This window comes from Panthera uncia (assembly GCF_023721935.1).
Source record: "Panthera uncia isolate 11264 chromosome C1 unlocalized genomic scaffold, Puncia_PCG_1.0 HiC_scaffold_3, whole genome shotgun sequence".
Classification (NCBI taxonomy): domain Eukaryota; kingdom Metazoa; phylum Chordata; class Mammalia; order Carnivora; family Felidae; genus Panthera; species Panthera uncia.
In genome coordinates this window covers 70,754,640-70,768,275 of record NW_026057584.1, presented here as the reverse complement: position 1 = coordinate 70,768,275, position 13,636 = coordinate 70,754,640, and the positions used below count along the sequence as shown (strand labels likewise).

Below are 13,636 nucleotides of genomic sequence, written 5' to 3'. Positions count from 1 at the left end.
AGGTATTAAGATGAGGTCACCTTGGTTCCAAAATGCCCGGACAACTGAGAGAGCTGCCAAGATCCAACCTGGCAGGAGGGAAATGCCAGGGAGTTAGCAAGCTCCTGGCAAGTGCCACTCAGAGCAGGGCCATCTCTACAGAAAATCAGTGTTCAAAGATGCCAGAGAATCATTTACTTACCTGCAAGGGTTGGCGATTTCTTCTGGTGTTGTTTTCATAAAAGGGGAGACGGGTTTTTCCACAAAAGAGCCGAAGCCCAGTCTAAAGTTGCTGGTTAATTTAGACATCTCCTTGGAAAGCAGGGAGCCCAGCTCTTTGATTGTGTTGAGGTCATCATCCATGGAGGCTGAGAGGTCCATGAGGTAATACAAGTCCACTGGGTAGTCCTCTGTCTGGCGGACTTGCACTTGCAGGGTCTGTTCACTACCTGCAAAGCCCATGTAAGAAAAGAAAATCCTTAAAAATACATTGAGACTGGGGAACCTGGGTGGCTCAGTCGGTTGGGCATCCGACCTCAGCTGGGGTCATGATCTCACGGTCCGTGAGTTCAAGCCCCACATCAAGGTCTGTGCTGATAGCTCAGAGCCTGGAGCCTGCTTTGGATTCTATGTACCCCCCCTCTCTCTGTGTACTCTCCCTCCCACAGTCGTGCTCTGTCTCACTCTGTCTCTCAAAAATAAATAAATGTTTAGATGAAAAATACATTGAGACTTACTTGTGAATAGCCATTTACTGGGCCAACTGGCTACTTCATACCAATAAGAACTTGCTGGAGATACTGAGGATTTCATAAACTACCTGGTCAAGTTTACAAGTGAATGAGCCCATGAAAAATCTTTCAGCAGTGAGTTTAGAGCTACTAAAGGAGGTAAAAGTTAGGATATTTTATATCTCCTTGGGAGAACCAGCATCCATTTAGATGGAAGATAAGCTGAATTTTTTGTATGTGGTTTTAGCCAGGGAGAAGAAAATAAAGAGGTGTTTAAAGCTACATTACAGTTCTTGAAGAAATGTGAGGTAGGCCCTAACAACATTTGAGCAATTCAAATGCTTACTATTAGATAAGCTTATTTTAGTGATGCATTTGGAGTGTGAGTGACCAATGTGAATGAAGAAGAGTATTAGGCCAGAGATTCTCTATTTCCTTAAGAATGGGAACTCTGACTCATAATAATCATGATATGTAACATGGTACCAGATCTATTAGCTTAATAATGGTATTACCATATGTGACGGTAGATTTATTTACATGAGCCAATGCTCGTGTAAATCACAACATACCTGGTCTCAATTTAAGAGTCAAGCTTTGAGGTGCAATCTGAACAATGTCAGAACTATTTTTCTGTCTGCCTACACTGAGAGGCTTATTTGTAAGTATTTCTATTTGGGAGACAGGGTTTTCGATGAAGGTTAGTTGACATCCTTTAGCTAAAAGAGTTGCTGGGGTATCACACCTTTCTCCAATTCCAGATGGATGGGTAAAATTCTAAAACAAGAAAAAAAAAAACAATAAAGAGAAAAATAAGACAAATCTCTGTTTCTTTATAAGACAAAAATTTTTTTTGCTTGTTTTGCTAGTTGGGCAGCTTGCCATACTCAGTATATCATATCCCCATGTGCCTGATGTTAATTGTAGGCCTAAAATTAAGTTATCGCAGAATAACCAGAGAATTCTGCCAGTGAAATTCTGAGTAAAATTGGATTCTCCTTTTAATTATACCCAGTTGAATTCCCCTACCAGTTGTTTATTTGTTTGTGTTGCTATTTTGTTCTTAATGCTCACTTCTTTAAAGCTCTGTGCCATGACCACCAGATCCTTGAAACGGTTGATAAAGTTAATATCATTCCATGAAAATATCTGCTTGGATTGACCTGTAGGCTCCTGGACTGTCTTAGCTCTCCGTGTGTCTGTTATCAAATCTGACGACAAAGAAAGCCTTTCCTGTGGGTTCTGAAAGGGCAAAGATTGTGACATCTCCCCATCTAGCTCTCTGTTCTGGCTTAACTTGTGGATACATTCATTACCCCTCTATTGAGGCCTTACTTCACTAAAGTTTGGGGACTTCACTACAGTCTTGGGGACTGTAAACTCAGTGTCTGAAAGTATTCCAGTTCAAGGTCTTTGGAACTTTTCTCCAAGATTTGGAAGTGGAGAAGGGAAGCAAAGAGAATATGGTGTAAAAGACTACTTTTTTGTGTAGGACTCAGGAGTTTCCCAGGCCCCTTCTGATCCACTTGGTAACAGGAGGCAGTGAGATGATGTTTCCAGGCTAGAAACAACCTTGCAACATTGACCCAGATGGAGTTGAGAAATAATTACCTGTCTTACCCCACAGCACAGCTGCTCTAGAGCTACTGAAGTTCTAGGCAACGTCAAATTTGAGGCTCATGGACTGTCATGCTTGGAAAGAAGCAAACCAAGGCTCATAGGGTTTTCCTCATCTCTTAGAATTCTAAGCCACTCTAGCTATTTCACCAACTAGAAAGGTTACATTTCTTCTGAAATTGATTTTTTAGAATTCATTATTTGTCAGTGAGGCCTGGTACATATTTGAGGCCCTAGACTAAGCATAGCAAACGCTGTAACTTCCCATGCTACATCCAAGGCGAACAGTGGCTTGACAAGGCCTCAGAACGCTTCTCAACACAATATCGCTGCCACCACCTGTAACCACAGTGTTGGCCAAAGTGTCAGAGGTGGTGTTAACCATAGAACCTATTTTTTTTCCAATCTACTCTAAACAGAAGCCTCGTGTACTGTTTGCTTCAGTTGTCTCAACTGATGTAACTACTTCTCCTGTTAGAGTGTGTTCAGAATACTCTGCCTTTGAAAATTGACAATAATGTGACTAACAAGTGTCATACACAAGTAAAGCTATTCAGGAGTGACTTAAGAAGCCCCCTTTAATGAGTGCTAAAATAATACATTTAAATAAAAATCTACAGGTAGGCGTATTGTTAGACTGATTTGTCGTTGTGGGTCTCTGGCATGAAATTAACACCATCTTCTTCAGAGAGTCAATATAAAAAAATGTGGGTTTTCCTCTTTGTATATTCTCAAAACTGCTTTTGATATATGAGTTTACAAAAAGCATAACTCCCTCACATGTGTATGTATGTCCCATCAGTCAGAACAGTAGTGGGGGAGTGAGCTGGGTCTGTGCTCTGTGTCTGTGAGGCTTTCCTCCATGGTATACACTCAACTTGGAATTTGAGATTTAGTAATTATAGTCTACTCCTGAGCCAGGCACTCAGGTTTGCTCCCCTTTGAGCATACTACTCAGTTCTTGCTGAACTTGGCGTTTGTATGCTTTGATTTGTGTTCAGATTCTTTTTGTGAGATTCAGTAGAGAATTGTTTTAAATCCAGGAAGAGTTAAGACAGCTCAGGAATCATTTACAGATGGCTCTAAGGTGTCACAGGAGGCAGTGACTTAGGATTCCTTGTTACATGTGCCCCCACCCCCTTATACTACTTTTACATAGTTTTCCGTTTGATCAGATAAGGAATGTCTGTTTCGGGCTTTGTCATCAGTGTGGTATAGAGTCACCAAGCTCATGAAAGCTTAATTTTTAGAAGAGCTGGATACTGTCTGAATACTCAAATTTGCCCCAAACCTGGAAGACATCTCTTAGAACCCGGCGGTGGCTCCGAATGGATCCTTAGACAGAGTGCAACTATGCTATTGAAGTTAGATGTATGTTTAACTTTAGAAAATATCCTCTCCGTGATCTCTGATTACTCAGAGCCTTGACATTTGACATGTAACCGGTTAGAAGCGACTTTAAAATAAGAGGAGGGATCAGGTTAATAAAAGATGCCGAGTTAGGTATTTTTCACAATGATTTGACATTCACTACTTCTGCAAATTGTTTCCGAGAGTAATCACGTGAATGACACTGTGATCTACTAATGCTTACATTTTTCTTTCCTGATTTGTTTCGCTCCTATACCCCACAGAAAGCAGAAAACTATCAGAATAATCATCGATGGAATCCGCAGGAAGTATAACTGCAGTTTTTATAAACACGATGAAGTCATTTGTTTTACCTCCTGAGAACACCAGGCACACTGAGGTCCAATGAGTAAGCAGTCTTCACAGGTTTCTGCACCTCCCATAGCACAGCCACCTGTGTTTAAACCCAGCAAGACACAAGGGATTCAGCACACTTTCGGTCACTCCACTTACGAGAAAGAAGTATGGCTCTTAAAATACATGAATGAAACAACATCAAAGTCAATTTTAGTCTTCAAAGATCAGTCCTTGAAATTTTGGCAGCTCATTAAAAAGTTCATATTTTACATCCGCCACATTGAGAACACTTATGTCTTTTTAGCCAAAATGATCATTCTTTTTTTTTCTTGAAATATAAAACTATCTCAGCTTTCACAAACTTAGAATCATTCAATTTATTAGCCTCATTCACTATCATCCACTTTAATTTTTAGAAATTATTTGCAACCATTAAAGAATGCTTCTCTCTTAAATGTGTTATTTTTTTATTCTTAAAATAAGGTCTTCTTTTTCAAGATTATTACTCTTAAGCGGAAGACCTTGTACAATAGAATAGCTAGAGAGGTTACCAAGATGGTTGTCACGAAGGTATTAAGGAGCCCTATTGTGTAGAAAAGCTGTTTAATTCTCCTCATTAAGATGCCCACGCAACCTTTGTATTTATTTACCTGAAGCCTGGAGCATTTGCTGTGGGAACAGCCCTGCCTCCGCCTGTAATTTGTTAGTGTTCCTTCAATGGCAACGAGCAAACGAACAGATCAAATAAAAAATGACTTCAGATCTAGTTTCTGAACCAAATGACAGGTTTGTCAAGCATACCGCGAAAGCAATATATCGGAGAGCTTAGGTCTTACCTTGTACGTGATCGTTCCTTCCTAGAAATAGAAAGAACAGGCAAAGCAGTTCAATCCCCATTCGTTTCAGTTCTCGCTGTGCAGACAGATTAAAAAATGAATTACCTTCAACATTACAAGACCAAAGCTGAACATCGTTAAAGTCTTTCTTTTCTTGAGGTGTAAAATTTTAAATACTACTTACGCTGCTTTGAAAAGAAACTTGAGATGTAAATTTAAAAGTTTTCATTAAGACTGAAATGAAAACAGGCTACCTGGACAGGTAAAGAAGGAAAGCTGTGTTTAAAAGCAACTTCAACATGATTTACTTCCTTGTTCTCCTTATAAGGAAGGCAGGTGTACGTACAATCACCAAGAAGGTGGGGAAATTCATTCAGCAGAAATTTTTGTATAAATTCTCTTAGTCTCTCTGCACCCTAGAGAAAGTTAATATCTTTAGTGAAATAGTAATCAATGAAATGTTAAAAGAGCAATGGAACTAGAATCTAAAGTTTTTCCTAAAATAGTTTTAATTTAATGGCAACAGTAAAGGTGATACATAAAATACAAGGCTATAACTTCTATGTAAGAAGCATTTTAAAAATAAGCTAAAGGCAGATACCTGAGATTTTTGTATTCCATTGTTAAATCCTTTGCAGAAAATTGAAATGAACTCTGAAAAATAAAATTCATTTTACAGTCAAACTAGAAGGCAGACTAGGGAAAGCAAAACACTGCTCCTTTGTTTTTCATATTGGATGAAAGATATTTTTTCATGAGTATAGAATTCTTTTTTTTAAGTTTATTTATTTTGAAAGAGAGAGGGCACAAGTAGGGGATTGGCAGAGAGAGAAGAGAGAGAGGGAATCCCAAGCAGGCTCCATGCTGTCAGCACAGGGCCTGACATGGGGCTCAAACACAAACTGTGAGATCATGACCTGAGCTGGTATCAACAGCCAGACACTTAAACAACTGAACCACCCAGGAGCCCCCTCAGCATAGAATTCTCAATTAAAAAGTGTTATTGGAAATAAATATAATATATGAAAATGAAATTAGGCCCAGAGTAGATAATTTCACAACAACAGCAATGGACACAGAAATGGTGGTGCCTAGGATTCAGCATCCCTTTGGATAGGGACCAACGGCTCTTCTTTCTGTCCCAGCCTCTAACTCGCCACTTAGCCCATAGCAGGTATTTACTTGTTAAAAGAAACAGTGACCAATTTAAAATATATACAATCTATGTCTAAATTCATGTGGTCGATTGCCTATTTTCCCAATGTATTCAGGAGAGTGTTTGGGGATTTGTAAAAACTGAAAACCAGTAAGAATCAAATATTCGCTTTGTTACTCTCTAAACTCTCTGACCTTGGACAGGCTTCTTTGTGGCTGGGCCTATGTCCTGGGAGATTATCCTTTAAAGGTGTATTTCTAGACAAGCATGCGAATTCTGTGGAGAGAGGAAAAGCTAATTATAGACTGCTCAGGTTCTTCTCGGAAGGCTGTGTTCAATTTTGAACTCCATCATACACAAGAACATGAAAGAACATGGCAAGAATCCTGTAGAGAGAAACTAGAATTATTAAAAAGCTGAAAGATATACCTTTTGGGAGAAAAATACAGTTGTACAAAATCAGTCGATTTATAAAAGCTTGAAGAAGAAATATTTGAGGCATAAAATATCTGTGTCCTTGATATTGTCTCCATATTTGTACTTAGTATTAGCAGTCATTCATTCATTCATTCATTCATTCAGCAAATATTTATTGAACATCTACTCTGTGCCAGATATTGTTCTAGAAGCAGAGGATATGTCAGTGAACAAAAGCAAGTTCTTGACTCATGAAGCATATAGTCTAAGCTGCTTCTTAAAATCAGGCAATAATGAAGTTGACTAAAAATGACAAAGCTGGGTAAAAGGAAAGAGGGGTAGAGAGGGTATGTTATTTTATTTAGGATAATCAGGGAAGAGTTTTCTGCTCAGCTGACATCTGACAGAGCCCTGACTGACTTCGGCAACCAAATGCAAACGCCTTGAGACAGCCTCGTGCTCAGCATTGTCAAAGACAGTGAGAACAAACATGGACAAGAAGTGTAGGAAATGAGGTCAGATTTAGAGGCAGAGGCCAGAGTGCATGTAGTCTCGACCTTGAACTTTATTCTAAATGTGTTTGCAAGGTCATCGGAAGGTCGAAAGCAGAATAATATTATTTGATTTGCATTTAAAAAGAATCACTCTGGCTGCCATGGAGGTCATAATGTATGGGGGAAGATTAGAAGGCAAGAGGCTGATTAGAAATTTATGGCAATTGTTGAGGACAGAGACAAAATGATTGAAACTAGGGTGTTGATGATATAGGAGGACAGTGGTAGGCGGATACAGGTTATAATTTGAAAAGAGAATAAGGCTTATGGAATATTGGTGTGCATATGGAAGAGAGATTTTTGGCCTGAGCAACTGAATATATAATACTGTTTCCTAAGAAGGGTTACCCTGGGTAAAGATCAGGTTTCACATGGTGGAGGATGGAACTAAAAAATACGTTATGCTTGAGACCTCTGGAAGATAACCAAGTGAAGACGACACATAGGCAGCTTGGTATCTGAGTCTGGGAGTCGGGGTGGTTTTGAAGTGTGAACTGTAAATTTGAGATCATCAACGTGGATTTAAGCTGAATTAGATCCCAAGCAAGGGAAGGTAGATAAGGAAGAGCTCTGAGAACTAAACCCTGGGGCCTGCAAATAGCTAGGGGTCTGGAGCAGAAGGATCCAGTAAAGGAAGCTGCTATCTAAAAAACACTCCTCTAGCTAAACAGGAACTTCTTTCCTGGAAGACCATTCTCCAAGTATCTCCCACATTTGTGTCTATCTTGCGAGCAGAGGCACTGACTGCTTTTGTTCTGGATTATCTTTTCAAGGGTGTTTGCAAAAGTGAATTGCCTTTGAAGGTAGAGATACTGTCTGTCTGTAGGACAAAGAGCAAATTGCTTCCAGCTTTGGAAGACAGAGATGAGTCACCCTCAGAATAAGAGCAAGCATGCTTATTGCCCATTATAAAGGATTCAGTTTCCCTAAGCTTGGGGCTCCTCTCTTGTAACACAGGCATTCACATGAGCAGGTGCCACTTCTTCCCCTTTGTGTCACCTCCTGGGAATTGGCCTTGGGGAACTGGTAAAAAGAAAGTGCTGTTCCTCTGGCCATTGCTATTGCTGTGAATAACATAGTCCATTATCTCTGACCTAGGCACCTCCTGTGTCTGTCAGCACCCATGGATCTGTGATAAGCTAACTTGTTAGCTTGCAAGGAAAATCTCAAGTCCTTCACAGTTCTTGACAATTTTCTACTTGAAATCCACCTTTTCCTATAGACTAAACATGCAATTGTCAAATCTCATTTTTAAAAAAAAATTTTTTTAACGTTTTTTGAGAGAGAGAGAGACAGAGTATGAGAGGAGGAGGGGCAGAGAGAGGGAGACAGAATCTGAAGCAGGCTTCAGGCTTTGAGCTGTCGGTGCAGAGCCCAATGCAGGACTCATGGACCACGAGATCATGACCTGACCAGTCGAACCCTTAACCGACTGAGCCACCCAGGTGCCCCTGTCAAATCTCATTTTGAAAGATAATCTTACACCCCAAAAGACTGCCTAAAATACCTTGGACTGACCAGTGCCGCCCCAGTCATTGAGCAGTCTGTGTACCCACTGACCTCTCTGGCAACCACCATCAGGTACTTTGGACGAGCTGGGATCAAGGATACCTGCACAACCCTGGATGTGACCACTCCCTAGAAAGTTTTCTCTAAGGATCTAGCCACCACCAAAAATCTACCTCTCCCAGCCTGTCTTGCAGTTAAGAGAATTCCAGTGACTAACTCATGCCAATGGAATATGAGTGAGAGTGGCTTACACCAGGTCCAGGCCATCTTCATGCCCCTCTGCCAACTGGATGCGGGCAGCCGCAGCAAGGTCCTAGGGAAATTCCAGACACTGAGTTCGACCCTGTGCTTAAATTGAGGACCCTGTACCATCCCATGTATAGACTTCCATCCCAGTTCTTAAAGTCATAATTGCACTGCTTTATCTATCCTGTCTCCGATTGCAACCCCTCAATGTTAATTCCCTCCCCTACTTCCAAGCCTTTGCACATTCCTTTGTGCTGCGTGGAGGCCCCTGCCTTCATCTCATTCCTCTCACTGGCTAACCCAGCTCACTGCCAGGTCTCAGAGCAGACATCAGTACCCACAGGAGGACCTTCATGGTCTCTCCAGACCTCTGTGTGCAGACTTTCTCTAGGACAGCCCTGTTCACTCTGCTTGTAATTGCCTAATACTTGCCTCTCATGCCCACTAGGCTGGGAGCTCCTTTAAGGCACTTGCTTATTCAACAAGTATTTATTGAATTCTTCCTCCATAACAGGCAGGGACTGTGTCTTAATCTTTATATTCCCAGCAAACAGCATAATGCCTAGTACTTTGTAGGTAGTCAGTTAATATTTATCAAGTAAATGAATGAATTTTATATCTTCATTGTCAAGAATTTTCCCTGTTATAAAGCAGGTACTCTATGGATATTGAGTAAATTGATAAGTAAATGAATGAGTGCTTTTTGGAAACTACATAATATAATTAGGAGAGGGAAAAGGTGTCCCCTGCTTGGGTGGTGATGAAAGTTGACAGAAAGCTTAAAAGGCAGGGTGGAAAAAATACTTTAGAGAAAATATAAAGCAGAACAATACTACAAGAAAACATCCATCCACTCTGTTTTCACCTGGGCACCACTCTAGATAATTTGTAACAGGCTATAAGGCATAGAGAAAACATTCTTGCTTCCTGAAGATGTGGTGCCTGGTGCCTTCTCCTGGAAAGTACCTGCCCTCTGTACCCCTATAGATGGAAGTGGCCCTCATTGTTCCATGAGCTAACCAGCACCCCATGAGGTATTCTAAATGAAAACAGTGTCCCCTTAGCCAAGCCACTCAGATTAATTACTTCTGTTCCTTTATATATGGAATTTGAACTAGAAAGCACAGACTAAAAAATCAAGGATTTGGCACTGAGGCTGAAGCTGAAGCTAGCAGGGAGAAGATATCCGGTTAGAGGGAAAATGATGCTTCAGGAGTGAATCAATGTCTAGAGGAACTGGCAGCTACAAGAAGGTAAAAGAGGAAGAAGCCCGAGGTAGAGGAAAGCCATAATGAGCAGAAGATGAAGTGGTGGGTTGAGAGTATCAGAGTCAAAGCAGCAGAGAAGGGCCCCTGTACCACATGAAGAGGACACTAGAGTCAGGTCCGCAAACTCACTCTGTCAAGGAGGAAGCATGGCACAGGCTGAGAATTGCTATGGATCCCACATGCCCGTGCAGATCAAATGTCTCTGAGGCTTGGTCTTCCTGGGTTTCACAAGATCCTGTCTCTTTTAGGGCACTGTGTATTCTTACAACCAATTCCCATCACTTGTAGGGTGTCCAAGGAGTCTGTATATTCTTTAAAATCAAGAGATCCTGTCACATCATGTAAAATTTGAACAGAATTATACTTTCCTGATTGCTCAGAGTCCTGCCTGGGGCTCTCACTCTGAGGGTCTGACCTTCTTCAGAGGATCTGAGCCAGGGGGGCAGGGGAAGTAACACAGCTCAGCTCTTACACTCTGCCCTTCAACTAGCCTTTCCTTCTGAGATTCAGAAATGGGCTGAGTTCAGCAGAGCCCTAACTTCAGGAAGCCATGTGAACCCATCTGCCTCACTATAATTGGCTTGGGTCTCTCCAGACACAGCCAGTCATCCATATTAGAGAATGACAATCTAGGGCTCAGTTGGGCCAGCCTCCAGGCACCTCAAAACACTCCTGAGTAAGCCTGGGTGGCATCCAATTCAAACTCCGGGGACCTTAGTGAGGACTGCTAGCTCTTGGGATGCACTACCTGCTTTATTTCAAGTACCAGTGACAAGTCTACCTGTAGTTGTCTTTCCAAGAAAATGTTTCACAGTGAGTAGAAGACAGAAGAAAGAAGACAGTGGAAATGGATGCTTTGTCTTAGGGTCTGACCCTGATGCATTTATGTATGTGACACACTGCAGGGTAGGCCTTCTGTGGCACGCTATGGCTGACTTGTGGATGTGTGTAATTCAGGGAGTGCAGAATCTGGAAGTGGATACGTTTGTCTCATATTCAAGACTTTCAGAAAAATTCTTTTAAAGAAGGATATGGAATAGTTTCCTGTCATCTTAGTGAATAATGCCCACGGTATATTAAGTGCTAGTGAAATTTTTTGTGGCCTAGGTCTTACATTCTAGTCTGGAGTTTACTTTTTCTCTTGTGGTAAAATATACATAACATAAAATTTATCACCGTAACCATTCTTAACTGTATAATTCATTGGCATTAACTACGTTCACATTGTTGTGACTTTCACCAGTATCCATCTCCAGAATTTTTATCATCCCAAACCAAAATTTTGTACCCACTAAACAATAACTTGCTGTGTCCTTGGCCCCCGTCAACCACAACTCATTCTTTCTATCTCTATGAATTAGACTATTCTAGGGAATTCACATAAGTAGAATCATACAATAAAGTCTCTTGGGGTGCCTGGGTGGCTCAGTCGGTTAAGCGGCCGACTTCGGCTCAGGTCATGATCTCGCGGTCCGTGAGTTCGAGCCCCGCGTCAGGCTCTGTGCTGACAGCTCAGAGCCCGGAGCCTGCTTCAGATTCTGTGTCTCCCTCTCTCTGACCCTCCCCCATTCATGCTCTGTCTCTCTCTGTCTCAAAAATAAATAAACGTTAAAAAAAAAATTTAAAGTCTCTTATATGTGACTTATTTCACTTAGCATAATGTTGGCTCATCCACATTGTAGATGTTTTAGAATATCATTCCTTTTTCAGAAATAGTATTCCACTGCGTGGATAAAGCACATTTTGTTTATCTCCTCGTCTGTCCGTGGCCATTTGAGTTGCTTCCACCTTTTGGCTATTGTGAATAATCCTGCTACGAACATAGGCTCTGTTTGAGTCTGGAGCTTCCTTTGTAAAGTCTACATGACACCCATGATGGGAGGAAGTCAGGTGCAGTGGGAAGAATTTACATTTTTTGTGTAGAGACCTGGGTTCAAACAGCAGCCCTGCCAGGTCCTACTGTATATCCTTGGGGATTGATCTCTGAGCACTTTAGTTTCCAGTCTGTGAAATAGTGATAATATCCACTTTTCAAGATTATGGTGAAGATTCAATTATACCATTCTGGGATAAATCTGTATTGTGAAGGGCCCAAACATTATATGATTTGGGGTGCCGTCTTCAAGAAAAGGAATGCAAAATTGGAAATAAATTAGGTATGGAAGTGTCTATCTAGTTAAAATGAGCAAGAAAGCAAGAAAGGAAGGAAGGAAGAAAAGGAAAGAAAGAAAGAAAGAAAGAAAGAAAGAAAGAAAGAAAGGAAAGAAAAGAAAAGAAAGAAAGAAAGAAAGAAAGAAAGAAAGAAGCCAAACAAACCCATGATAAACTATGCAAGACTTGGAGAATCCACTCCCTTCCTTCATGATATCTCCTTAGGCAGTTCACCAGAAATGCTTCCTCATGGTAATCCGGCTTCCTCGTCCGCACCTGGAGCCACCTGCAGCCCCCAGCTACTCCCAGACACCTGTACAACGTGGCACCTAGACTGAGCCTTCATTCCTTTTATGCCAAAACTCCCTCTGATTTCACTCAGGATTCATGTTTACTGTAGTTAGCTTTATTGAGTTCTTCCCATTTGCCAGGCACTGTTAAACATTTTGTTAATATTGCCTTATTTCATTCTCAAAGTTCCTCTATGAAGTAGGGACTATTTTATTTCCATTTACCAAATGAGGAAACTCAGGCACGAGAAGCTCTGTAACCTGCCCAGTGTCACTGACCTGCTCAGGCAGCAGAGCCCTGGAGACAGAACGCTCCCTCCAACCTGAGCTTAGCGTCAGTAGGGAAACTGCCTCCTGATAGATAAAAGATGTTCATAGAATTGTCAAGCAGCTGTCAGCAAGAAATTAAATCCTCCAAGGAATCTTCAAGCATGTCTGCCTCTCAATCTCCACAGTTGGAGACTCTGTCTCCAGCTCTAGCTCTGTATCCAGCTGTCTTCCTTTTGGTTTGTTTTGTTGTTCATCTTGTGGGTCATTCACCACCAAAAATGAGACAGAAATGTGGTCCTGGATCACACAATCATGTTTTTATTCCTCCTCTGATTGAAGTCTGCTACAAAATCACTTAAAAACAAATGAAACAAAGCATGCTGCCCGGCCCTTCAGGGGAAGGAGACACCACTTGGGAGCCAGGCCTGGCATCAAGTCCAGAAGAGGGAGGTCACAGGCATGTCCTGTGGCCAGGAAATGACTCAGAATTAACTCCTCCTGGTCGTCCACATGCAGTCACCCTCCACCCAATTTTGGAGTTCAGTACTCAGTCACACTTAGTTAAAAGAAGATAGTTCTTACTTGGCAAATCTGATGTAAATCTTACATGTTAGGCCTGCTTGAGAAGCGTATTCACTTCAGGTTTGGGAAATTATTTTGAATTTAAAAGAACTAGCTCCTTCTGTACTTTAGTTTGTGGAAAAAATTCCAAAGACAAGATTTTTCATGAAATATCAGTGAATCTGAGTTTATTCTGACTTGACTCAGAACTAGACTGTCTCTTTGTGCCCCTATTTTCCTATCTATGAAGTGAACGGTATGCCATGGTAAGACGTCCATTGCAAAGTGATTTACTCATTCACAGCTTGCAAAACCATTAAATATTTTTTTTCTTTTCTTTTTAA

The 13,636-nt window shown here is 41.2% G+C and overlaps 1 protein-coding gene across 2 annotated transcripts in view; it reads right to left on the bottom strand.

The window, feature by feature from the left end:
• The window catches only part of ITGB6 (integrin subunit beta 6), an 86,652-nt gene extending 81,472 nt beyond the window's left edge, over positions 1-5,180 (bottom strand). Inside the window, exons 1-5 of one of the 2 annotated variants that reach the window (XM_049616111.1) lie at positions 5,055-5,180; positions 4,871-4,946; positions 4,052-4,131; positions 1,283-1,487; positions 182-428 (exon numbers count right to left, since the gene is read on the bottom strand). In XM_049616111.1, coding sequence (XP_049472068.1) covers positions 182-428; positions 1,283-1,487; positions 4,052-4,131; positions 4,871-4,946; positions 5,055-5,099 — 653 coding nt within the window. In that variant the 5' untranslated portion in view covers positions 5,100-5,180. Of the gene's footprint in view, positions 1-181; positions 429-1,282; positions 1,488-4,051; positions 4,132-4,870; positions 4,947-5,054 lie in introns of those variants that run through there. The other variant, XM_049616112.1, reaches the window with a different exon arrangement.
• Between the last annotated feature and the right edge of the window lie 8,456 nt (positions 5,181-13,636).